Source organism: Streptopelia decaocto, assembly GCF_964273445.1.
Source record: "Streptopelia decaocto genome assembly, chromosome: 1".
NCBI lineage: Eukaryota > Metazoa > Chordata > Aves > Columbiformes > Columbidae > Streptopelia > Streptopelia decaocto.
The window spans coordinates 55,726,514-55,752,710 of NC_138663.1; the positions used below are offsets into that span (position 1 = coordinate 55,726,514).

At 37.0% G+C, this 26,197-nt stretch overlaps 1 protein-coding gene across 1 annotated transcript in view; it reads right to left on the reverse strand.

Moving 5' to 3' along the window:
• The window catches only part of TRHDE (thyrotropin releasing hormone degrading enzyme), a gene marked incomplete at both ends in the record, with an annotated part of 208,642 nt that overhangs the window by 112,487 nt on the left and 69,958 nt on the right, over positions 1–26,197 (reverse strand). The window contains 2 exons of the mRNA XM_082052838.1: positions 5,593–5,706; positions 11,594–11,748. Of these exons, the coding sequence (XP_081908964.1) occupies positions 5,593–5,706; positions 11,594–11,748 (269 nt within the window). The remainder of the gene's footprint in view (positions 1–5,592; positions 5,707–11,593; positions 11,749–26,197) is intronic.

Below are 26,197 nucleotides of genomic sequence, written 5' to 3' on the forward strand. Positions count from 1 at the left end.
AGACTCTGTATCAACCTCCAAACGATGACATTCAGTGAGCTAGGTCCTGAGGGAGCCAAAGACATTTTGCAGGTGCACCAAAACTTAATCATCAGCTTGTGCTCCAAGTAACTGCTCACAATTTTAAAACAGTGGTAGCACATTCAGGACTGCTGAAAATTTAAAAAGTGGAGACTTTCAGTAAGGGTGCCCTTAAATATACAGCTACAGTTTTGCCATTGAACTTCCCATATCGGCCGTACTTCTAGATGAAGTGCATGTGAGCCCTTGCCTTGAGGCAAAAGTTGCCATGAAGTTTCCTTCTCATTTTTACTGCAGACAAAGTGGTTACTAATTTGAAATTATCTGAAATTCAGCCATTTGACTGAAGTTTCTTTTTGAAACCAAAGCTCCGTCTAAACCCTGTACTCAGATTTGAACTCATGTGACCCAAAAGCTCTCCTCATAATGTCATTTTAACTGTTCTCTCAAGACAAGCAGATAATGACATGAAGAAAGAAGAGATACTGACATTCTCCAAACCTGTACTCAATCTCTTGAACAAATGCTTAATCTAAATGTTGGTATTCATTTATGTATGATCTCTAAATATTAAGAGTTAAGTACTTAAATTTAGAATTGCATATATTAATCCAGCACCTTGCCAGAGCATTAAAAAAAAAAAAAAAAAAAAAAAAAGAAACTGTGTTAAGGAAGAGCATGTGGAGTTGTAAATTTATTTTCTTAGTTTTAAGCTAAATTTAGTACAAGGATTTCTAAACTTGTATACTTAAAAAGGACTAGTAATTAGCAACCAGAAGATCTTGCAGCTTACCTTTACATATCTCTTTTTTCCAGCCAAAGTCAATTATACATGAGAATCTAGCTAATTTTACATTGAAAGCTTCCCCCACAGTTGAGTTATAACAGAAAATCATACAAGGACTGACTTCACTAAGCAGTTACTGGGGGAAAAAACGCTCCATGTGGTATTAATTAAAGGCTTACTTTATATCAGCATGGGGAGCCTTTAACCAAAAAAGAAGAGATGAAAGTAGTTTTAAAAAACGAGAGGCTGGATCTCTCTCAATGCGAAGCCAGTGTGATATTTATGTTGGGTTAGAAGGATCAAGCAAGCTAAAGCTCAGGTCTGAAATGCCAAAATAATAATGAAATAAATCAAAAAGGCCCATGTCTTAGGTCTACTTCAAAACTTATAACGATTTTCAGGCTTTTCTATGAGTCAAACAATGCCTCAAAAACCTTTACAGATGGAGACAAATGCTTTAGAAGGCAATCCGAGTCAAAGCACATCGAAGATATACATGTGTCTAATGGCCTTATTCACTTTTATTATTTCAGCTGAGTCGGTGAGAAAGATAGGCAATTACCATCATTTATCAAGAATTTGGGCAGCATGTTGCACTATGTTCAAAGTACTTAATGTAATGAAGTTCAGTTAAATTGCTTTCTTTTAACTTGTTTAGGCACAGGTAATTTTTGGCAACACATATTTTAAAAACAGAAATGTTGATATGTAAGCTCATTATTGTTTTAAACTACCTGTAGTAATGGCAGGATTGCCTAGACTGTAGAACCTAATACTGTGAAAGAAAGATGAAAGACGCCCTTCCATGTAGATACAAAGTTTTACTCCAAATACTTTAATCACAGCTACTTAATACTAAGAAAATTTCTGGGCAATATGACCATTCTTAATTATAGAAGTAGTAAGCACACAAGAGAGTGGGAGATTTTATCCCAGAGCTTCAATGGATAGAGAAGGCAGAGAATTCAAAGCTATCACTGATGTACTACACCTTGACTCAGCCAATAAAGTTGTCAGCAAAGCTAACTTTTATAGAATAAAGAAAAAATAAGACAGCTGGGCTCTGTGAAATGCTTTCTCAGCATCAAGCCAGGTTTTGACCGCTAAAGTATTTGACGTTCATTTGATGGATGAAAGGGAAAATTACATGCCAGTAATTCCTGCTGTCATAGTCCTCAAAAACTACCCCAATACCAGAGACATTCAAGGACAAACATGATGGTTCCTTCTACCAGAAAATAAGGAGGCAAAAGATCAGCCAATAAATTCCTGGATCTGTATGCCTCAGTTGAATTCCTTCTTATACAAAACCACATACAAAGGACTTCACAATAATGAGAGAAACAAGTAGAAAGGAAGATGGAATATGTAGTTGCAAACAGGCCTCTGAAAGTAGGAAGCTGAGCAGCGTAGATGAGAAAAGACAGGACTATGAAGAGAAATCAGCGGCATGAAGTATTCTGCTGTAATTTTTAGTTTTCTCTGATCCTAAAACTACACAACACCACTATGAAGGTGGTGAGGTACGGGAACAGGTTGCCCAGAGAAGTTGTTGATGCTCCATCCCTGGAAGTGTTCAAGGCCAAGCTGGATGGAGCTTTGGGCAACCTGGTCTAGTGGAAGGTGTCCCTGCCCATGGCGGTGGGGTTGGAACTAGGTGATCTTTAAGGTTCCTCCCAACCCAAACTATTCCATGATTCTGTAAGTCTGTAAACACCTTCTGGACAAGACAAGAAATTCTGAACCTGCTGGAAGGCTCAACAAAGTGTTACCACTCCATGTTAGTTCAGTATATATTGTTATTCATCCATCTTTCCTGTGGTAAAAGAAAAGCTTATAAAACAATTGAAGAAAAACTGATAAAATCAAGAACCTTAGAAGTGGGAGAAATATTTAAGCGAGCTGAAGATCCTATAGAAGAAGAAAAAGCCAGAAAACCAGCTTCAGATAAAACCCATGGCTCTCTGCTTTGTGCAGAACTCTCTGCTGTTCATTGAAGTTACAATGGGTTGAACACACTTAATGGAGAGCTCTCCTTAAGAGCCTCAGGTTCAGCCACACTAAGTCCATCAATGCCAAATAACACAAACACTGAAAAATGCTCAGCACTGTCTTCAGACAGCCAGTAACAAAACTTTAGGGGCTTATGGAGCTTTAGTGGTCAAAGCTTATGTGTCTGTAGCCTATAAGCACACAACAAGTTAGGTAGGAAACTAGATAAATCCATTTGATTCAGATTGCCCAAGTTGTATTTCCAGACAAAAGTCCTTTTTTCTAGAATTCACTAACAGTCTTCCATTTCTACACATATTCAAAAGCAAATATGACAAAAAAAATCTTTAATAAGCTGAAAATAAGCTGAATTTTACATTTTAGTCCATGGGCATCTTGAGGAAAGTTTCAAGGGTAACATTTCAAAACTGCAGGAGAAAGAACTGTCTAACTTTCCCCATTCTTGAGAGATAAAGAGAATGCTGGCATATTCCTCTTGGTTTTCCCAATGCAAAGAGTTGTGGTATCATATACCACAACAACTTTTATGTCACAGATACAAATTATTGCTCGCAACATATCACCCAGAATGCTGGAATATTTCTCCATTTAACTATCATTACAGAAAATAAGGTTTGTAGGTCCTGCTTTTGCAACTGCTTCATAAAGCTTGTACTGTATCCTTCACTTTTGAAAAAACAAAAGAAAACAAACAAACAAACAAAAAACTAAGTTGTTTGGAACAGCTTTTTTTTTTTTAAATAAATGCTTCCTTTTTAATTTTTGAAGTTTACAAATATCAGTATGATCTAAACAGCAATTGCACTTTATACCGATAATAAAAATATCCAGCAAGTCAAAATTCAGTAACTGCCACTTTTGCTTCCTCTTTCTACAATCTGTGTAACAAGGCCGAAAAATCACAATGTTGATTCCTGCTCTAGACTGCAAAAGAAGGCAGCATGCTTAAATGTTTAACTCATCAAGTGCCACCAATTTTCTAATTATTTAAATACATCAATATAGTTATTATTATGTCAAAGGCCAAAGATATCCAAAGCCCTATGAAAGGTTTACGTCTACCTTCTTTTTAATTTAAGGAAAAACTTGACAGAGTAATAATTTTTTCAGACACAGCAATATTACTGTAGTTAATTCTAATTTATGCAGCACACGTGTCTGATTTCCGACTTTAACTGTCACACCTTGTTCAAACCATTTGTTTTGCCCGTGTTCTGTTAAGATGCCAGAATTACATGTGATGGGCATGTCATTTGCATAACAGTTAACATTATATTCATTCCACAGAAATCTCAAGTAAATGTTCTATATTCCAAATGACTTCTAAAGCAAAGTTATTCTGGATTTGTTAAACTGATTATGTGAAGAACAAATGACTGATGATTTGAATATAAAATTCAGTGTATAGACGTTGGCATCTATGACATTTCACTGTGCTAAAATCATAAAGGCCTGCCAGATTTCATTGCATTCATAATTAGAATTATTACATTGTAATTCAGGATGTGTTTTTCATAAAGATGAAGGGAACGAGTTTTAATACAGCTAAAGCCAGGTAAACCCAACAAGCCTACCTATGCAAGACAGATGTCAGTTCAGATTAAGATATATTTTCCTTTTCATAATGCAATTACAAACCAAAATTGACACCTGAAAGAAAAAATTAAAATACTACAAAGAATTCAAACATCACAAGAAGCATATCTAAAATACATGTATACAACTATTTTAAAAAATTAGTTTTTGCTCATAATTATAGCGCCTTCATTTCATGGCACACAAAAATTTGTGGCATAAGAATACTCAATAAATCCTCAAGAAATGAGAAATAACATTTCAGAAGTTAGTGTGCAAGTGTTTAAACCAAATATTCAAGCTACAACAAATCTCTATCAGGCAATCTGTATTTATAATACATATTTTGCCACAAATTAAATCTGTGTAAACACAAAACAATAGCAAATAGAAAAAATTCTTCTAAGGATGATAAAGTCTACATAGCAACCTTCAACATGGTCTCAAAACAATTTTCTTGTCCTGAGGTCTTGCTCATTATCGCTCATTTTTCTTATAAGCGTAACATTTCTAGACTACAGTGGCTGATATAAACTGGGACCTGACTAGATATGGTATGATATAACAGAAAGACTCCAAAAGAATGTCCCAGCATGGTCTTCCCAGATCACCCTCAGAGAGCTCCAGTATTTGCACAGCAGTTCACAAAGCATGTCCAACTGTGTACTGCTAGAAATTATACTGAAGTCTGGATTCTCAATTCATTTATCCCATGTTAATGTAGTATGTACTGCTAAATGGCAAAATACCAGCAGGGACACTAAACTTAGAAAGAGAAGAACAGACTATTGTGAGAAAAAGTATGCTCAGATTTACAGTACACTTTAGCCAAATATTTCTTTCTAATTTATGTTGGGTTTGCCGATAAAATACAATATTCTGAATATTTTCAAAAATGGTCTGTGTTAAATCATAACTCCTTTAATCTAAAATGTTTCTAGGCAGAGAGACAGTAGTTATTTTAATGTTGGGTTATGACAGACATGACCTTATTTCTTTTGTGATAAATCGTAGATTACACTTTTGGAATGCTGTCAAATTATTTCACACCTAGTGAATTTGCTTCATTGAACATCTGATACTTGCATGCATCATTTAGTATTTTTCAGCTGTCCCTGTGTCTAACAAAAGCAGGAGTATAACAGCAGACCAACTTTTCTGTGGAATCTCAAGTTAACAAAATTAAACTGACTCACCATGTTCCATCCTGGGTAGAGGTAGTCTGTCCCAATAAATTCAAAATAGTGAGCAAAACCTTCTTTCAACCACACATCCTCCCACCAAACTGGAGTCACAAGGTCACCAAACCACTGCAAAGAGAGTTCAAATAAACAACCTTTAGGAAACTATGTTTGCATTCATCTCATTTATACAGAGCACATTCCTCAAAAGCTTTAATTAAAAGAGTAGTATATGCTACCCAATGAAACTCATTAACTGCTTTTTTCATGTACTGATCAATTAAGCCTTTATAGGATGCACAAGTTACTGAAGTAAAACATTAGAGAAGAACAAGCAGGAAAAAAGAAGCATTGAGGAGAGTATTGACAGTGTCTACATCTAGAGTAGATGCTCACCCAGGTTTAAGGGACTAGCACATGTAACAGACAGAAAAAGGCTCATGAGTAATCTGATTCATTACCTGGAAACCTCACCATGTATAGTGCGAATCTTGAAAACCTGGAGACACAATCTCTGTACCCTAGACCTATATTTTAGCTTTTCTTCTTCCACAATGTCTACCCACCAAGATTTACAATACTACTGGTGCTCCATTCGTTGGCTGGTTTCCTAAGGAAAGCAGTTTCATGCAATCATGCCATGTCTCTGAGGGTCGGACTCAGATGCCTAAAAGCAAGTAGCTGATGCAACTTAAAGAATGCCCCAGGATATCTGAGATACCCACACAGGCCTAGGAAATTTCAGGCAGGACTTAAAGGAGATTTGCAGCCTTCCTAAACAGCAGCTAGAGGCAGAGGGTACCTAAAATGTCAGGGGCCACCTATGTTTATGCAAAAAAAAAGTACCCAAGCTGACAGCCTTTCATGTTCCACCCCATGTTGCTCTTAAATTTTCCCATTGACTTCAATCACATTTAGAAAGAATGGCAAAGATTTTAAACGTAATTGAACTCCTACAAAAGTACATGAAGACCAGAAGCTGAAAAGAGGAGAAGGATCTAAACTGAGGGCAAGACAAGAATGTGGCCATGAGATACTCTGCTCAGTAGCCATCAACAGTGATAAACTTCTCACAATGTGGGACATGTGGGTGTCAGAAGGATTTTAGACAGAGCTGGGATGATCACTGTAACAGGAATGAGGACCAAGTTTCAAAGGAAATCAGGCATCATCAATTCTTCTGCTGATGGATGACCCTGTTTAAATGATTGTATCGGCTTTGTGCAACCGACCATTGCAAGACCAGTGGTAAGAGAAGAAATACATACACTATTATGAAAATATATTTCATACTCTTTGTAGCGTCTTTTTTGCCAAACAAATACAAAAAACTTTGTTTCAGTAAAATTCTCTGCCAGTTTTCTTAATGTGATTAGAAATTAGATTAATTCATAATCAACTGAGACAATTTTGAGCTTTCCTGGAGTTGTAAATTCTGAAAATACACAGAAAGGGAGCAGCAAATAAGTATTCCAGAGGAGAGACTCCTGTCAGAGTATAGGAGCTGCTGCTGACACTGTAATGATTGTGGGCAATGGATGAAAGCAAAGTTGGGCAGTAAGCAGTTTGCTCTCTTGACGGCTGGCTTATTTGAAGGTTTTGTCTGGGACCTGAATGAAAGGTCTTGCTCCTATGCATGTCTTTGTGAAGTGAGAATAGCGTCAAAGATGGATCAATGCTGCAACGAGGACCCATAGTGACATGAACACAGGGGCTCCAAAGAACAGACTACAGAAAATGGGATTATCAGATTGCCACACAATGGTCAGTAAATAGGATTTGAAGAAAAAAAAATAAGTGAAACATGGGAGAAAGGATGAGGTTGACAAAAGTCATATTCACACACTAAGTGAAACTAAACTTAATGGACAGTCAGTGATCATAATCTAGTTGAAGGCTACCAACAAATTAACTGTCTACAGGACCAACAGAGATAGAGCAAGATTTTAAGAACATTTAACTGAAAAGACAAAGAAACACTGGACATGCATCCATATAGATACTGCACTTTTCACAATTTGAAATCTTGCAGTAGCATACCACCAGAGCAGTATGAAAGTCATGATTAAATTATTTCCAATGACAGACTTAACACAATAGCACAGAGTTTATTTCTTAAATTACATGAGGACTTCTGAACAGATATGAGGCCAGTAACAGTCATGGTATGCTACAACTATTCAGAGAGAGATTTAAAAAAATAAAGGTTGTAAAGTTCATAATATATCCTCCTGTTATTCAAAAGAATTTATAACATGAATTTATGATGTCACAAAAGAGAATTTCTTATACTTATTTGTGAGTTTTCCATGTTTGTTTATTAATGACACAACTGAAAGTATTCATTTAATTACCTACCTAAAGGAAGAAGTGTTTTACAGGCATTAAAATAGCATGTAATATTAATGAGAAAATGTAGAGAATTTGCTTAACTAGTCTTGAATAGTATCAGAGATAAGATGTCACAGACAGAGCAGTACCAGAGACTGCAATTACTGAAGCCAAATTTTCCAGCAGAAAGGTGCTATTATCTTCCTAGGTGTTATATGTCTGAAAGGAGAACATCAAGTAAAGTATTTAATTTATTGAAGTAATTGTTTATTTATTTATTTGTGTATTTGGTTACAGACACTATTTGCCTGGAGTGAAGATCATTACTTCTTTTCATTTTGGAATAGAAAAATTAATTGAAATGTATTGATTACATAAATTCATGTCCCTTGGGTGTTATGTTCAGCCTGACATGGAGAAGGCACTTATTTTACAGACACACTGAAAGGACACTCTTTCCTATATGCTTTCTTTACAGATTATTAAAAAAAAAAACCACATTGATTTAGAAGTTTTTAATTTTCATTCATTCATGCCTCTTTAACTCAATCTGTCACACCAAGTTTTGTGCTCAGGTGGGAAAACTATCACAAAAAATCATGGTGCATGACTCTTTCTTCAAAGGCTGTAGGTGGGACTGATCTGTGATATGCAAATAAAACTGATTACTACCTTAATACACGTATTTTAATAAATTATGCTAATTACTTCAAGCTATCAATTTATGCTGCTAGAAATATGTGTGTTTTGACCACTATCTCATTTGCATTTGGGAGCTCAAAGAAGCTTTTATGTTGAAACACTTCTTCTTCCAATTATTAATTTTTTTATTTAAATAAGTAAAATATTCCAAAAGAACACTTGAGCTGAAATATCAAGCATTATCAGCCTACAAAACGACTAAATTAAAGCTACCTGTGTAAGGTCAGTGTGTCCCTCCTAAAACATGTACCCAAAATAAATATCTGGTCAAACATTAGAAAGTTACCTGTGAAGAAATCAGGCATAAAATTCTTTCTTACACATTTATTACCTGTATTTTGACAACGACAAAATTTATCTGTCCTAATTCTTAATACTCACCTGTTTTTTTCTGATCTTGGACACAACATTAGCAAAGCAATTGCCATGTTACTCTGTGTAACAAGGATCTCATACAGGTCTGTTTGCTACCCACTCAGGTATGCTCTGTAAGTCTTAAAATCATGGGTTTAAAACCAAGGGAAATAGGACAATACAATTCAAAAAAAAAAAAAAAAAAAAAAAAGAAAGAAAGAAAGAAAGAAAGAAAAGAAAAGAAAAGAAAAGAAAAGAAAAGAAAAGAAAAGAAAAGAAAAGAAAAGAAAAGAAAAGAAAAGAAAAGAAAAAGAAAAAAGAAAAAAGAAAAAAGAAAAAAGAAAAAAGAAAAAAGAAAAAAGAAAAATTAATTTAATGGATTTTAGGAAAACATATTTTAGAAGAGTTCCCTTACCTCTTACCTGAAATGTTAAAAAAAAAACCCAATAAATAAAAAATAAAACTGGAGATGTAGATTCTACTTTTGGCTGTGCCAGAAGTGATTTTGGTTAATTTCTGTTATTTTATGTGTAAAAACGAGTGAAGGGGACCAATATTTGTGTGCCACCCCAGGTTAGCAGGCCAGATGATATACAGAAAAAGAGGATGAAAAATGCCGTGAAGAATTAACAATTAAATAGCAGAGGCAAGAGACCCTGGACCCAACTTGATCTCAGTTCAATACATTTTCAGCTAAGCTACTATTGTTCCTGCTATATGCTATCCACAGCTTAAGTCTCCTTGAGGGGGTTCTGAGTATGGTAAGATAAAAGCAGAAAAAAAGTGGCTAAATAAAGACAATACTGCGATGGAGGTGCTAGACAGTGTTTTATGACTTGCATTTTTTGAGTGTTTCTCCCTTTAAATTTTATTTGCAGATGAACAATCTATATTCTCTGTGAGTCAATTCTGCATCTAAAAAATAGAAGTAACATTTTTTCCACCTGAATATTTTCTATCTTGTCTAGTTATGCAGTGAAGCAGCTGAGCAAGGACCTAATCTGCATGGTACTAAAACAGAAACAGCAGCAACATGAATGGAGAAAGATACTTTTAATTAAGCCAACAGCACTGGAAGCACTGGATACCAAGTAAACATTCTCATTTTAAATTTTAAGGTCACTTAAAAGCATTCTATGGCCACATTGCTACCCTAAAATAAATTCAAATATAGTTTTCAACCACCTCATGATCCTCTGATATTCCCAGAACAAAGTAAAAAGGCTTCAGTTTCAAGGAGAATCAAATAAACAAACTCGGCAAGTTACTGATGTGATAATTGCCCACATCTGAAGTACAAATTATTAAAGCGGTGCAAAGAATAACTGGAAGTAATGGGATGACTTCAGAAAAAGGAAGATTTAAGCTGAACGCTAGGAAAAAGTTATTGACCATCAGATTTAATCAAAAGGCTTTAAGGGAAGCGATATAACCCTGTAATCAGGAGCACTGAACCCAGCACTACAAAACACATGACACGGAAGAATCTAATCCTAACATGAGCTGTGATTTGATGACCTAATATGTGTTTTGCACACCTGATTCCTAAGCCACTGTAATTTTTCAGGCTGAATAGCGCACTACTCTATTGTACTACACAATGAAGAGCACATAATAAAATCAGATTATCGTATTGAGAACAAACCAGCAATAACTTTGAATAGAAATGTCATGTTGTAGTTGAGGACTCCATATTCATCAACAGTTTTAATGTGAAACATGAATATGAACCAAACTTTACTCTTTCCAGGTTCACGTACCAGGACTCCATCACAAAGGCTCCCTTTTATATGGTACTTTTTATTTGCAGAAAGTGTTAAGAGTTTTCATTGGCTTTTAAAGAATACTGTGTAAAGTTACAGACATAAGCCATGCTGATTACACAGTAGGATTTTGTTCATTTTAACCTGAAGGCTATGATTATGCCTCTTATGAGTGCAAGAAAGGGTTTTCTGCCCCTGTAGCAAATTTCTTCAATAACATTTGCATTCAACTCGGTATTACTAAACACACATAATGTGTTTAGTTTGAGATATGAAGATGGAAGAAATGTAAAATAAATTGTAATATGGGTTTATTACAAACTTTTCTTATCGATACAAGAGTTGCTGTACATATACTCGATTATCCACCATTGGTGAACAGAAGGTCCGTACTAGAACTATTTAAAAACAAACAAACAAAAAACAAACAACAATGAAAAGGAAGTATGTGTATATGTGATGGAAGATGACTACCAAATTGATTTCAGCCAAAACATTTTTTTACATTAACATGAAATTCAGCACGAATCTGCTATGGTTCTGCAAGAAATCATTTTCTACAGTTATCAATGTGTCTAGTCTACACACCAACAGCACACTCACACATAAACATGCAGAATATAGAATATAATCATACAGAAATAGAGAAGTTGTTCATCGCTACTAATTTTCCCTTCTACCCTTTTTTGAGTCTTCCCAGGTTCTGCATTGTAGTTATGTGTCTTACAAATCTCTGTATTATTTGGACTCCAGTTACAATAAAAAAGTTGCAACTGTCTATGTGAACAATACAAATTAATTTTCGGTTTTGAAAAGGAATACACAGTTTCAGACATTAATATCAAATATCTGAACACCTTTAATACCTGATGACATAGCTCATGTACAATGACCATGGTGACATCCAGTAGGTATGATATAGAAGAAATGCTTGGATCTAGCAGTATCCTTTGCTCCACAAAAACACTCAGTCCCCAGTTCTCCATAGCAGCATATGGATGCTTAGGCACAGCTAACAGATCTAGAAACAGAAAAAAAATATGTTAACTACTGTGGAAGCTACTATGCTGAAGAGCTACTGTAAGGCCAGCCATAAATGATCACAAAAAGCATTTTAAATAATAAACATGTGAAAACCAAAAATTAATTTCAGTTCTCTACTACCATTATTTAGGAAACAAAAAAATATTCATTTTTTATTTTATGCCACTATTTGATCACACATTACCATGCTATTGCTTTAACACAGTACTTAGTATTTCTAATTGAAGTTTTCTATACAGAATCCAGCTTATTTACAATACCTTGTTAATTTACTTCTGGGTTTGATACTGTTTATCATGCTTACTATATCAATGTAGTAACACAGACTTTTATCACACACATCTTTTACCTTTTCATTAAAGTGACTCCTTTATGAACACCTTATACACCAAACTGTATGTAAGGACTAACATTAAGGGGAACGCTGAAGAAAAGGCTGCTTCATAACAACCAGAAAGATGGCAAACTGTTCAGAATCACCAGTTCTTACAAAACAAAGCATCTCTCAGTGTGCACTATTGCTAGCAGGCATCCTCTGAGAACAGGGCCACTGAAAGCCATCTCTCAACCCCACAGGCTGGAACAATGATGACATAACAGAACTTCAGGAGTATTACTTCAGTTTTGTATTCAGTAAGCAATAAAATATTAAGAAGAAGAAAAGAAGGTCCTTCATCAGGTACAAAACAGCAGTGGGGAATTTCTCTCAGCAGCATGAGGTTTAACAAGACAATACCGTAATACAATATCTATCCATGTGTTAGAAAAATCTTAATGCAGCAGATTGAGAAGGAACAAAAATTGACTATCAGCCTGGAAATAAATCTAAAATTACAGTAAATTGACACAGGGAATAAACAAATATGCAATGCTGCTTCATGGCAAAAACATCTGAAAGAGCCCAGAAACATCTTGTATGTCTGCAAGAAGCTCAGTGCATTCTGTGTACAAATCAGCCGGAATTTTGGAAGCTACACTGTCACATCAGCATGGTGCTCCCTCCAGTCAAACTAATTAGCCTGGATTCTTAATTAATTAGCCTGGCTGCTACACTCGTCTCATTTGGCTGTAGTACTTCTGGTTCCAGAGCTAGGTTCATTCACAGTTAACACAAGTATATCTAGATGGTACTTTACAAGGTGGAATGAAAGGTCTCCGGATTGATTTCCTAACCTGAAGAAGAAAAATTCTGACCTGCTTGTTCTAAATAATGTTCTAAATTATATCACAGTACTGACACATCCCCTAAGTTTGTTTTGGCTTGCTCATACATGTGGTGGAATTGGCTTGGAGGACAACCTGACGGCAGGAGCTGTACTTCAGGATTCACGGGAAGTTGCCACTGAAATATCAGGAATGGAGAACTTGGAGACATTCCAGCACTCCTGAAAAGGGACTGCTGCAAGAAGCATAAAGATACCAGCCTTTTATTGGAAGCACAGAGTCTAGCAGCTCCTTCCAAATACAAGCAAACCAAAAATATCCAAATTGCAAACATAGACATGCTACAAATGGTAAAGAATAAATATTTTCTATAAAGGCAGATACTAGAACAGAGCCTAATTAAAGAAAATAAAGCAAAAATCCAAACCACAGTGTTGAAGATTATACACGTAAATTCAATATTACATGCTTTCCTTTTCTTCCTCAGTTGAAGCTTGAACTGTACTAATTTTTCAGAATAACTGCAATTTGTTATAAATGACGTGCAAAATGAGTAACTCATGTCTGCTATACAAAGAAGAGATAAGAACAAAAAAAAAAGGACATAAAGGTTATTGGGTGACACTCCTGAAGTTAATGGCAAATATTCATTAAAATTAAACATGGATGTCTCTCTTTCACAACTCTGTAAAGAAAGCTGTAACTTCTTCTACAGCAATTAAACTTTCCTCCAAAAGGCATCTTCAGAAGATGAACACAGAGAGATCCTGTTCTTATTTACACCAATTAAGTTTTCAGCCATTCCCCTCAAATAAGCAAAGTAATGCCAAAATAGAACTAGCATGACAGTAAATCCAGTTCCCTTCTTTTAACCGTTTCTGTTCTCTCCTTGGGCTTAATTTGCAGGTTTTGGTCTTTCTTGCCAGTCATAATGGACCGAATTTACTAACGTCAGCCAGTAATAAACTGGAATAACTCTGTGGAACTGGGAAACTAGGGTGAGTTCTCACGCTAACCACCTTTACAGGCTGATTGTAGACCGTCTTTCACTATTTGTGTCATTGGTATTGCTCTGCTGGTTTAGACTGATACTTTATAGCACTGACATACCAATAAAACCTTCCAATCTGATGGACGGCTAACTGCCTTGCAGGTAGACAACCGCAGAGGGATATTCTAAATCACTTTCATCCAACACGGCCCCATTTCTCTGCCAGTCTGGAAACCCCTCTCATGCACTGGGTAATGCTTAAAGGGCTTTACTGAACAGACAAAACAAAACAGATGATAAACCTGTTGGTTTCCAGAACGCTAATCCTTGCAGGTGACATGAGCATACCAATAATGCTGAATGAATTAAGAAGTTTACTACAATGTATGAACACACCTCTACCTTTTCCTAGTGCAGGGTCTGATGTGCTGCACTTTAATGCCAAAGAAGAGACTTCTTTAACCTCCAGCAACAGATAGAATGGACTCTGAACATATTAATTATCATAAAAAGAAAAATGTTTTTCTTCTCATGGTCCACATCTAAACTCTGAATGTCCAGTCTTGGTGCTAAGTTAGAAATTAAATTCTGCAGTGGTTGGCCTTGATTGCTCCACAAATTTCTACCACCTTTAAATAAAATTCCAAACATGACTAGTTTTGTGATAAAAGACAATAAGCTATATCTTTCTCTGGGGAGTCATAAATGTTTGATTTCAGAGGAACAATATTTGACGCGCAAGTCTCAACATGAGCATTTGTGTTTCCTTCTGTTTATCACACCATTAGGGCATTGAGGAAGGCAACCTGTGCTCCTGGAGGTGACATCTGTTAAAGTTTAAGTGTAATTTTTAAGGAGCAAGGTACAAAAGGAGGGGTGATGACACACATTCTGATAGAAATATCATTAATACGTTGTACTGCTCAAAAGTGTTTTCCACTAACAGCAAAATGTGAATTACTGAATATATAACAGCTTGTGTGCATGCTGCATCCAGTTAATCTGCACATTATTTAATTAAATTCTTTGTAAAGCACTTGTGAATTTTTGATTTTGTGGATATTGCTGGGGAAATAGAAATGCATGTTATTGCTTGCAGAGAATAATATCCTCATACATCATAAAACTGTTACTTGAGATTTCCTGATAGAGCAGTGCAGAGTCCTGTGTACTGCTGGAAAATAGAGGGTTTCCACCTCCTGGCCTTCACAGAGACTAAATTCATGACCAAGAAATAAAAACTGCACAGCTAAAATAAAATCACCAGAAAAGCCATCAGGACAAAAACATGTTGGAACTTCACACTATACTGGTATAATTATTCGAATACAAGGATTGCATTTGGATGTTTTTTAAATCTATTTCTGTGTGAATCTCATGAAAAACATCTCAAGTTACAAAAACTGTACATAGCTCAACAAACTTTTATTTCCAACTGTTTAATTAAGGCATCATAACTATGTGAGCTTACATCAAAACATAGTTGTCTGACATTATTAGCAAGTATCATCATAGTGCAAAACCTAAATTGGCAATTTCACACCTAAGTTCAATGGTGGTGGGGGGTTTTTTATTGTTTTTTGTTTTTTTTTTTAATCTGTGAACTTAGTATCTATGCAATATAAACAATGATACTGGTTTTCCTTTTCCCCCACTCACTCGATAGTATTTTCTAGGCACCCTTAAAAACATTAAATTCCTCAAACTACACAACTGGGAACATCACTCTTGATTTAAATGAGAGCAGGATTAGAACTGAATAGAATTAAATGTGAAACAAGATTCAACTCTCTCATGAAGAGTATCCTGAAGTTGGGGATCTTTCCCCTCTCCTTTATCATCCTACTGTTTTAACATCCTACTGGTATAACAGGCACACATCCTTACTACACATGTAAATACGAATGTGTATATAAACACAGACAGACATGCACACGAACATTTACTAATATTACGTACTGTAATTTTATTTGGTTTAGCTTCTGGTTGAAGTGCAACTGAGGGTTAGATCCTCCAGAACATATGACAGTATTAAACTTCTGGAACATAAAAAAGCATCTACCAGGAAAGATAGGTAGATAGATAGGTAGATAGGTAGATAGGTAGATAGGTAGATAGGTAGATAGGTAGATAGGTAGATAGGTAGGTAGGTAGATAGGTAGGTAGATAGATAGATAGATAGATAGATAGATAGATAGATAGATAGATAGATAGATAGATAGATAGATAGATAGATGATAGAGAGAGATAGAGACAGAGATAGAGACAGAGAGAGAGAGAGAGATAACTGTGTGAACAGTTTCTGCAAATTTTCTGTTACCGTACGTGATAAGTCTCCCCAAAAAATCTGAGAGCCCTGAAACACTGAACCTGAGAACATACAGCAAGAAATAAGAATTTTCTGCCAAGCATCTTTACACATATAGCTTCCTTAATAAAACCAGGAGGCACACAGGAAAAAAAAAAACCTGTCCACTCCATGAATTTCATGTTTTTCCCTTATAATCCCTATTTTTATTACAAAAATGACACTATAAAATATATGTGCCTCTTACAATACTATTTTCATTCATTTCTTCAGAGAGGCTTTCTTCAAGATTTCAGGTGTAGATTTCTTACTCCCAGGTATTTCACTTTTTTTGACAACTTCAACAAATTAAGACAAAGCATGGACAATTATCAGTGTATTTTAGTCTTGACAAATGAAAACCCAAAGTATGGTTTTGCCATTTCCTAATGCTGCATAATGCAATCAATAGCTTTACTAAATCTCTCTAAAGGTCTTGTACAATTTCCTAAATGAATGTTGTTGTACAAAAACAATAACTATTTACTAAAAGAGTTTATATTTCTGCCACCCAGATTCCTTAATTAAAGCCATTCTTTTTACTAAGAATACATAGAAGATGCCATTTAATGACTTATGTAGGTTTTAAGGAACAAGCCAACTACAAAAAGTTATAGTTCTGGTTAAAAACCATTAAATCAAACGAGAAATAATCCAAATTTTCTTCTGATAAAGAACTATTGGTAATAGTACTTACAAGAAATATCTAAACTGGCTATTGAAAAACTTTATTTTCTGCACTGTTTGCTTGTTATATGACAGAGAAGTTTCGACTGGAAAATGAAATTTTCATTGTATATACTTTCATATCCTTCTTGAAAAGTTATTTGAGAAAGAAAAAGCCAAAAGAGAAAAACAACAGCATTCCAGGGCTTGCTGGAAGCTCTCTGAAGCCAACAGGAAGGTCTCCAACTGACTGCAACAGCAGAATGAAACACAACTGATGGATTTGAATGCTCACCACCAATATCCTTCTGTAAGCATGATACCAACCCATATGGACGTTAGCCTGCAGAGGTAATGCAAAGGTCTAAAACTGTTTGCCATTACTTCAGCCAAATCAAACGGCTTGTTGCAGACCCTGAGGAGAAATCACTGACATACAGTGGTTTATTGTTGGGCGTTTTATTGCTTCTTATTGTTGTACAAAGTATCACTTAACATTAACTGACATAAGCAATGGATGGATTTCGAGAGTGTTTGATATGAATAGCAGATGTTTAATGCAATGTGATTACTAAGGGATCCAAGATAGGAAAAAACATAGGAAGGAAAGCTGGGAAGGGTAAGTGGGGAGAATCAGCAATAATATAGAAAGAAAAACTTTTTTCAAGCAGCTGAACCTTGATGCTGGGTGATGGCTAGTTTACAGTTTAAGAAGATAAAATAAAAACATGTTGATTTTATTTGGCATGCATATTATTAATTTGCTTTCAATTTTCATAACCCAAATGTATAGATCATTGCTTTGTTATTTCAAAGTATATCAAATGATTCAATGTTAAAATGAAAAATGAATGCAATCGCCCATTGAGGCTGAATTATGTATCATCTTGGTTGTATTGATCTCTACATGAACAATGCCTTTCTTTTAAATAATACCTGGACAAATCATTATTCATAGCTGCACTATAACAAACAAGGAAAAAAAAATCACAAAGTTTCTTTATAAATATAAATCTTTTTTCCCAGCCTTCAGTCTAATATGGGTATTTTAACCTCTTTTTAGACATATATTAGAACAAAGAGTTACATGGAACAAAACAAGACACAGACTGAAATCAACTTGGGTTTCTGTTACTCCAAGTTACAGGGTTAGTACTGTATGTGCATCCCTTACAGTATATACAAAACAGATGAACGGAGAAAATACATTCCAACTCTCAGCACCAAAAGATCTGGAGAGAGGAAAAAAACAAGAAAGACTTTTGTTGCCTTCACAATACTGTTTCTAATGTAAGTACTAAGAGCATTGACATGATGGAAAATTGCCAACAGCCATTTTCCTACCATCACAATTAGTAGAGCATGAGGATTCCACGGCTGAAAACAACACACCACTGATAACCAAGCACTTCCAGTATGAATACTGCCATGAAGAAAATGATCAAGTAACACTGCTGTGTTCCTTCCCTTCACTGCAAAACCGAGGTGGAGGTACACAGAAAACTCCAGAAATCCATACTACTTAAGAATTATTACAATGAGGTAAAACAAATATTTTCACTTGACTTACATAAAACTGATTTGCATCACAGTAATAAAGACATGAATGTTTCCATTAGTACAACACTATATACCTACATTTACCTCTTTTATGTTTGCCCTAAAGTGAGATCATAGTCACAAGTGATGGGAATAGTTTAGCAGTGAAAGTAAAACCAGGAATTTTAGGAAGACAGGCAGGTATTTCACATTACCAGTATCTCAACAATATGCATCACAATATTCCACCTGGAGATTAATTTACAGTATAGCTAATCATATGCACTACATCTGAAGGCAATGGTTTTGTGTGGACTGTATCTATTTATTTTCTATGCTCCTCCAGAGTGAAATGAAGAAATACAAATGGACTGTCCTGGATAGCTCCTGCAATATTTGATTTAGGTCTTGTTGTTTATCCTAAGTCCTAAAATAAAGTTTATCTTACATTCTTATGCAAATTCTTTAGATAATATTAGATCAGGATAATTTTTTACTAGTAAAAATAGTAATCTATTCATCAGTTTACTTAATACATCAAGAATCGACAACTTTCTGTGACATATAAGAAACCCCTATCATCCTGAATTCTGGAGACACACAAATAACAGAGGACTCATTCTGTTCTCAGGTGAGCCCACACTCCCTCCTCCCCACCTCGTGCGCAAGGATGTAACCGCTTAAACTGTCTTTTCACAGAATCCATATTCACACTTACTAGAGGCTCACAGAAACACCCTAATGGAGCAGTGGGACCAAGATGTGAAAGTCAAAACAACTTCTTGATGCATTTAGATATCCTGAAGAGACTTAAGTAAGTCAATTTACTCCTACCTTCTGTTCTGGGTCAGCATGGGCACAGGCTGCCAGCAATGTGATGTGCAGTTACCCATCACAGCTGAAAAATCACAGTTAAAAAGCAGGCATGCAAGATTGTGACGGGGGTGGGTGGGGAAAGAAAGAAAAAAGAAAACAAAAATTCTCTACACAGTTACTCCAGATTTCTCACAGTAAAATCATTGCCAGGACTTGAGCCTCTAAGAAGCTTCGCTTCCCTGGTGCAGGAAGGCTGAGCAACAGGTTCCACTCAGCCCACGTCCTGGTACACAGAGGTAGGCAGTAATAGGTCTCTGAATAGACAGGGTCTTTTTAAGCATCTTGGACCTAGACTTATTCCTGAAGGCCACATGGTTATGAGCAGAAGAGGAAAAGAAGAAATTAAAAGATATAAGCAGAGTGGAAAAGTAGAGCAGCTGAAACCACCACCAGAGCTGAAAATCTCTCTGAGCATGGAAAACAATGGGAAGAGACAGAAAAGGTGCTTTGTTCTGCACCTGGAAGCAATAGGTAGTAGGGAAAAGAAAGACAATACTTAGAAAGTAGCCCTATTTTTGAAACTTATGGTTTCAGATATATTTGAAACGTTTAATAGTTTCAATTAGCTCAGAGAGTAGAACCCAAACATGAGAATGTGTTACATAAATGGAAGAATACTGCAAACCATGTAAAAACAAAACTCTAGAAGTAAATGCTTTCAATCTGAAGTTACAAAAGAAAAATGACACACTAAAGAGAGGCTGGTGACTGATACAAACCAAACTGTACTACTGAAGTTCGGCAAGGAGCTAACAAGAGTGGAGAACAAAAGAGGCTGTGACAGACCTGGGACAGGCACTTCAATTACAGACTACCAGGAGATGCAAAAAGTAAGAAAAGCAAAGCCTGACAAACAACAGGAGTCATCCAGTCCACAGCAAAGTTTATAGAGATCAGTCAGACCTCTGACACTATAAGATTGATACTCCAATATCCCACCAGAAAAGAAAACCAAAACAGAAAATCATGCAGAGCTCAGAGAACATTTGGAGCTGCACACACAATGACAGCATGGACAGCACAGTCCTCTTCACTGTGGGGGAAGAAATATGGGAAAGGTGATGAATTACATCTCTTCCCTCCGCCGATGGAGTGATTGTATTGACAAAGGGGAACACGACAGCAACACCAAATCCTATTAGTATTTTCTGGTTACTTCTATGATACACAAATGCCCCAAGGTAGGGTATTGCTACACTTTTGTATAAAATATGCCTTGTTAGTTCCCTTAAATCACATTTAAGCCAGAAGTTCAAAAATCAGTAAGAAATGTTATCAATATCTTTCAAAACAGACAACACTGTAACAAATGCTTACAAAAGTTACCAACAAATAGACAAAATCTATGCTTAATGCATTTCCACTGATCCGTACTTATATCCATACTGAAATGGCACTGACAAGTGGGCAATCACGGCTCCAGTCCTTGCGCACACCTTCTGTTTCATGTTTTGCCTAGCACCAAAAAATTATTCAGAAGTTCTAGTCTGAGAATTCATCTCCAAGAGATGAACTTCTCACAGAGCACTTTCAGATGCATTCTTCCATTCCCTCTTAGATCTTCGTATTCTTGCATGTCCCTTGGTTAAGCCACCACAGGCTTTTGCCAATCTCACCTATGAAGTGTTTCTGGGATCAAAACTGACTTAATCTTTCATCCTGACTCATTCTGCTTTGCCCATTTTCGAGACACAGTCTGTCCATTTCTCTTAATAGTGCTTGTTTACTTCCTCAGATATGCAAATAGCTGTTTGTTAGACTAAAAATTATCTTCCACACTAAACGGGCTCGTAAGCAGCTTCTTAACTTCAAGGACTCCAATGATGGGATAAAAACATTTCCCCCTCCCTTTGGTAATTAGTTTACATTTTTCAGCGTGTAATGTGACCTCCACTGAAGCTTACATTCTGTATCAATCTTTACCTGCATTATACAAAGATCTAAATAAAATAAAATCTATGCAGCTCATTAGTGACTGCTAACTGAGACTAGTAATGCTAACACACCAGTAATGAACCACTCTGGAATAGCAGTGTGCTTGCAGCAACTGATCCCCACTGCAGCCTCACTGCTCTCGATGTCAGACAACTGCAGGATCTCACAAGTGAGAAAACGTAAAGTAGAGTATGTCTTCCCTGCTTTTGCACAAGGAAAAACCCAAGTAAAATCAGAACTTGTTTTAATTGCATACGAGGGGAGATATTTTGAGAGACCATTAATGTCAAGTATTTCTACGTTGTAGATGAATACGTAAAATTCTGGCAGGTGCCATTTGAAAATGCATTCATCTTGTGATGGCACAGACAGGGTATCAGGTTTTACACAGTAACACTTCATATGGGACAAAACAGAAAGGCTTTGGACAACTCTGATAAGATTAAAAAAATGCCAAGCTAAAACTAAGCATACAAAGAAAAAGCACAAAGGGCAAACAATGGAAGTACTGTACTGGAAGTATGGAGAGATGTCAATGCACAAAAATGCCCAGGCAAACAATACAGACAGCATTATCATCATGCCTAGCCAATAGAAAAGAGACTGAGATTCCTTGGAATAATGGGTTAGGTGACTGAATTTGCACCAAATGCAAGTTTTTTTGATCAGCAACTACTGTAAGCACTACTGAGAAATCCCATTTACAGACATCAGAAAAGTCCACCTCACTGTCTGCTCATCTAGCTCACACTTCATCAGCTTCTCTACAAGGATCTTATGGGAGACAGAAACAAAAACCTTACTAAAGTCCAGGTGGGCAACATCCATTGCTCTTGTCTCATCTACCAAGCCAATAATTTCATCACAGAAGGTTACTAGGTTGGTTGAGCACAACTGCCCCTTCATGAATCCATGCTGACTGTTCCAAATCACAGAATCACAGAATGTTAGGGATTGGAAGGGACCTCGAAAGATCATCTAGTCCAATCCCCCTGCCAGAGCAGGAACACCTAGATGAGGCTACACAGGAATGTGTCCAGGTGGGTTTTGAATATCTCCAGAGAAGGAGAGTCCACAACCCCCCTGGGCAGCCTGTTCCAGTGTTCTGTCACCCTCACTGTGAAGAAGTTTCTTCTCATATTTAAGTGGAACCTCCTATGTTCCAGTTTGCATGCATTGCCCCTTGTCTTATCATTGGTTGTCACAGAGAAGAGCCTGGCTCCATCCTCGTGACACTCACTCTTTACATATTTATGAACATTAATGAGGTCACCCCTCATTCTCTTCTTCTCCAGGCTAAAGAGTCCCACCTCCCCCAGCTTTCCTCATAAGGGAGATGCTCCACTCCCTTCATCACCTTTTTTGCTCTGTGGTGGACTCTTTCAAGCAGTTCCCTGTCCTTCTTGAACTGAGGGGCCCAGAACTGGACACAATATTCCAGATGTGGTCTCACCAGGGCAGAGAGAGGGGAGAACCTCCCTCAACCTTCTAACCACACCCCTTCTAATACACCCCAGGATGCCATTGGCATTCCTGGCCACAAGGGCACAGTGCTGGCTCATGGTCATCCTGCTGTCCACCAGGACCCCACGTCCCTTTGCCCTACATGGCTCTCCAAATCACTATCTTGTCTTCCATGTGCCAGGAAACAATTTCCAAGATGAATTGTTCCATCACCTTCCCAGAGATCAAGATGAGACTGACTGGCCTGTAGTTCCCTGGGTCCTCTTCTTGCCATTCTTGAAGACAGAAGTGGCATTTGGTTTCCTCAGATACCTGCCCATGAAGTCATCATGGCCTTTTCAAATCCAAAGTGGCCTCATAATGACATCAGCCAGCTCATTCAATATTCATGGGTGCATGCTGTCAGGGTACATACACTTACACATGAAACCAACACCATCATGGACATTAACAAAAATTTGGAAGTCACTATTCAAACAGAGAAGGAACTTCCTTAATATAGCACAGATAACATGCTTCAAAGAGATGTTATTTTTTGATAAAAAGGTGAGAAAATCTCCCTTTTTTTCCACAATCATAGAATCATTTTGATTGGAAAAGACCCTCAAGATCATCGAGTCCAACCATAACCTGACCTAACTCTAGCACTAAACCATATCTCTAAGAATCTTGTCTATACATCTTTTAAACACCTCCAGGGATGGTGACTCAACCACTTTCCTGGGTAGGTTCTTGCAATGCCTGACAACCCTTTCTGTGAAGAAATTTTTCCTGATATCCAATCTAAACCTCCCTGGTGCAACTTGAGACCATTTCCTCTTGTCCTATCACTTGCTACTTGGGAGAAGAGACCAACATACTCCATGCAACAACCTCCTTTCAGGTAGTTGTAGACAGCAATCAGGTCTCCCCTCAGCCTCCTTTTCTCCAGGCTAAATAGCCCCAGTTCCCTCAGCTGCTCCTCATCAGATTTGTGCTCCAGATCCCTCACCAGCTTTGTTGCCCTTCTCTGAACTCTCTCCAGCACCTTGTCTTTCTTATAGCAAGGGACCCAAAACTGAACACAAGATTCAAGGTGGGGCCTCACCAGTGCCAAATACAGTGGGACAATCACTGCCCTAGTCCTGCTGGCCACAATATTCCTGATACAAGCCAGGATGCTCTTGGTCTTCTTGGCCACCTGGGCACACTGCTGGCTCATGTTCAGAAGCTGTCGACTAACATCCCCAGGTCCTTTTCCTCCAGGCAGCTTTCCAGCCACTCTTCCCCAAGCCTGTAGTGCTGCCTGGGGCTGTTGTGACCCAAGTGCAGTACCCAGCACTTGGCCTTGTTGAACCTCACACAGCTGGCTTCAGCCCAACAATCCAGCCAGTCCACATCCCTTTGTGGAGTCTTCCCACCCTCCAGCAGATCAACACTCCCACCCAACTTGGTGTTGTCTGCAAACTTACTGAGTGTGCACTCAATCCCCTCATCCAAATCACTGATAAAGATATGAAACAGAACTGGCCCCAATACTGACCCCTGGGGAACACTGCTTGTGATTGGTGACCACCTGGATTGAACTCCATTCACCACAGCTCTTTGGGCTGGTCCATTCAGCCAGTTCTTTAACCAGTGAAGAGCCGAGGCCATGAGCAGCCAGTTTCTCCGGGAGAATGCTGTGGGAAATTACATCAAAGGTTTTACTAAAGTCTAGGTAGACAGCATCCACAGCCTTTCCCACATCCACTAAGCAGGTCATGTTGTCACAGAAGGATATCTGACCAGGAGATCAGATGGAGTATGTTCTTGTCCTATAAGAGTACTACTTGTTCAAGTACAATTTTGTCTATGTCCCATGTTATAATGTGGCATTACAAAGTCATGGAGATAAATGTCTGCTCTCAGTGCTACTAGCCCACTTTTCCAATTATACAGAAATCAGAATGGTTTCTTGTAGTAGAATTTCATTCTTTGCATCATAGATTTAAACATTAAAGTTATATTAAAGTTATATTAAAGAACCATAACAAAGTTAGGTTCACAAACCTCATCTAAACTTGATAACCTATGAATAATTTACATCAAAATAATATAGTTTTCATTTTAAAGTGTTTTTATTATGGCGACTTTTCTTTTTTAGAATCATAATTTTCTGTACCATGTTGCTTCATTATTATTTACATAAAAACAATTTCTGATCAATGAACTTAAAAGAAAAATAATCCAATTAAAGATTTTGCTGCATCAGTAATGTTTGATGAAGACTATGAAAGGGCATAAAGGCTTTTCTTTTCAGAAAATGTAAGAATAACTTGCACAAAATAAGTATTGCAGAGTCTGTTAAAAGATAGAGAATAACCTGCTAGATCTCCAGTATAAAGGAAGGGACAAAAGAACAACTGGTATGGGATCATGATTTAATAGTCCTTGAATCTGGAAAATCTTTTTGTTCTGGCTCCTATGAACATAGTTCAGACTACACAGATAATTCATTGTCCACCACATGAGTGTTCTTAAAAGTCTCAATACCATGGAGAGGACCACCACAGCCCTGTAGTGAACTTAGTAAACCACCATCCCCAGTGATCAAATCAGCTCCACTGAAAGTGAGATTCACACTGAAGTCTATGAATCAATTTCTCCTTTACACTGAAGACATCATCATCTCTTTCTAAAGACAGACTATAAAACAGCCTGAATGAAACTGTTTTCATGTGGTTCATGGTCCCTTTTCAGTTCTGGAACAATGCATAACAGTGCTGGTTCCAATGTAAATCAGATTCAAAAGGACTAAGGACTTGCTTAAAGCAAATGATTAAGTATGTGGAAGATCAAAGCCTAGCACCTCACTGACATCTGAGAATGCAAATGAGAGATGCAGAAGAGGATGAAGAAAAACAAAGGAGAATTGGGGCATTCTTTCTTGGTGAAAGCATTAAAAATCTACTGGTTTAGATTAAACAATGCCAATTTTACAAGTGGAGGAGCCCTCTCCTTATCTCAGAGCTTTAGTTGATGAAAGGCATATTACAGTATTTCCATAAGAGGACAGGGTGGGTTTTTTTGTTTTTTCATGCTGTGATTTTGATACTCCACAAGAAGATATTTTACTCTTAAAGCAAATTTTGTTCTCTCTCATTTAGTAAACATTGATTTTTTTTTCCCCTGCCTGCATTTCAAATAGAGCTAAAACAAGCAAGGTTGGTTTTGTTTAATACCTTCAAAGGTGCTGAACCTCCTCTGGCTATCTGGAATAAAAATCCACAGCTGTGACTAGTTCTTTATGGATATTCCAATCCCAATTTTCTTCTTCTTCAAAGCTTCAATAGCTGTTTAAAAGAAGTACAATGCATCTTTCTTCAAAGATGACAGGAAAGGTACTGCACTTTGCATTACCATACATGATCTCAGTACTTTCCTTGCTGTCTGCTCTGCCTGGGAGTTCAGCTTGATGTCAGC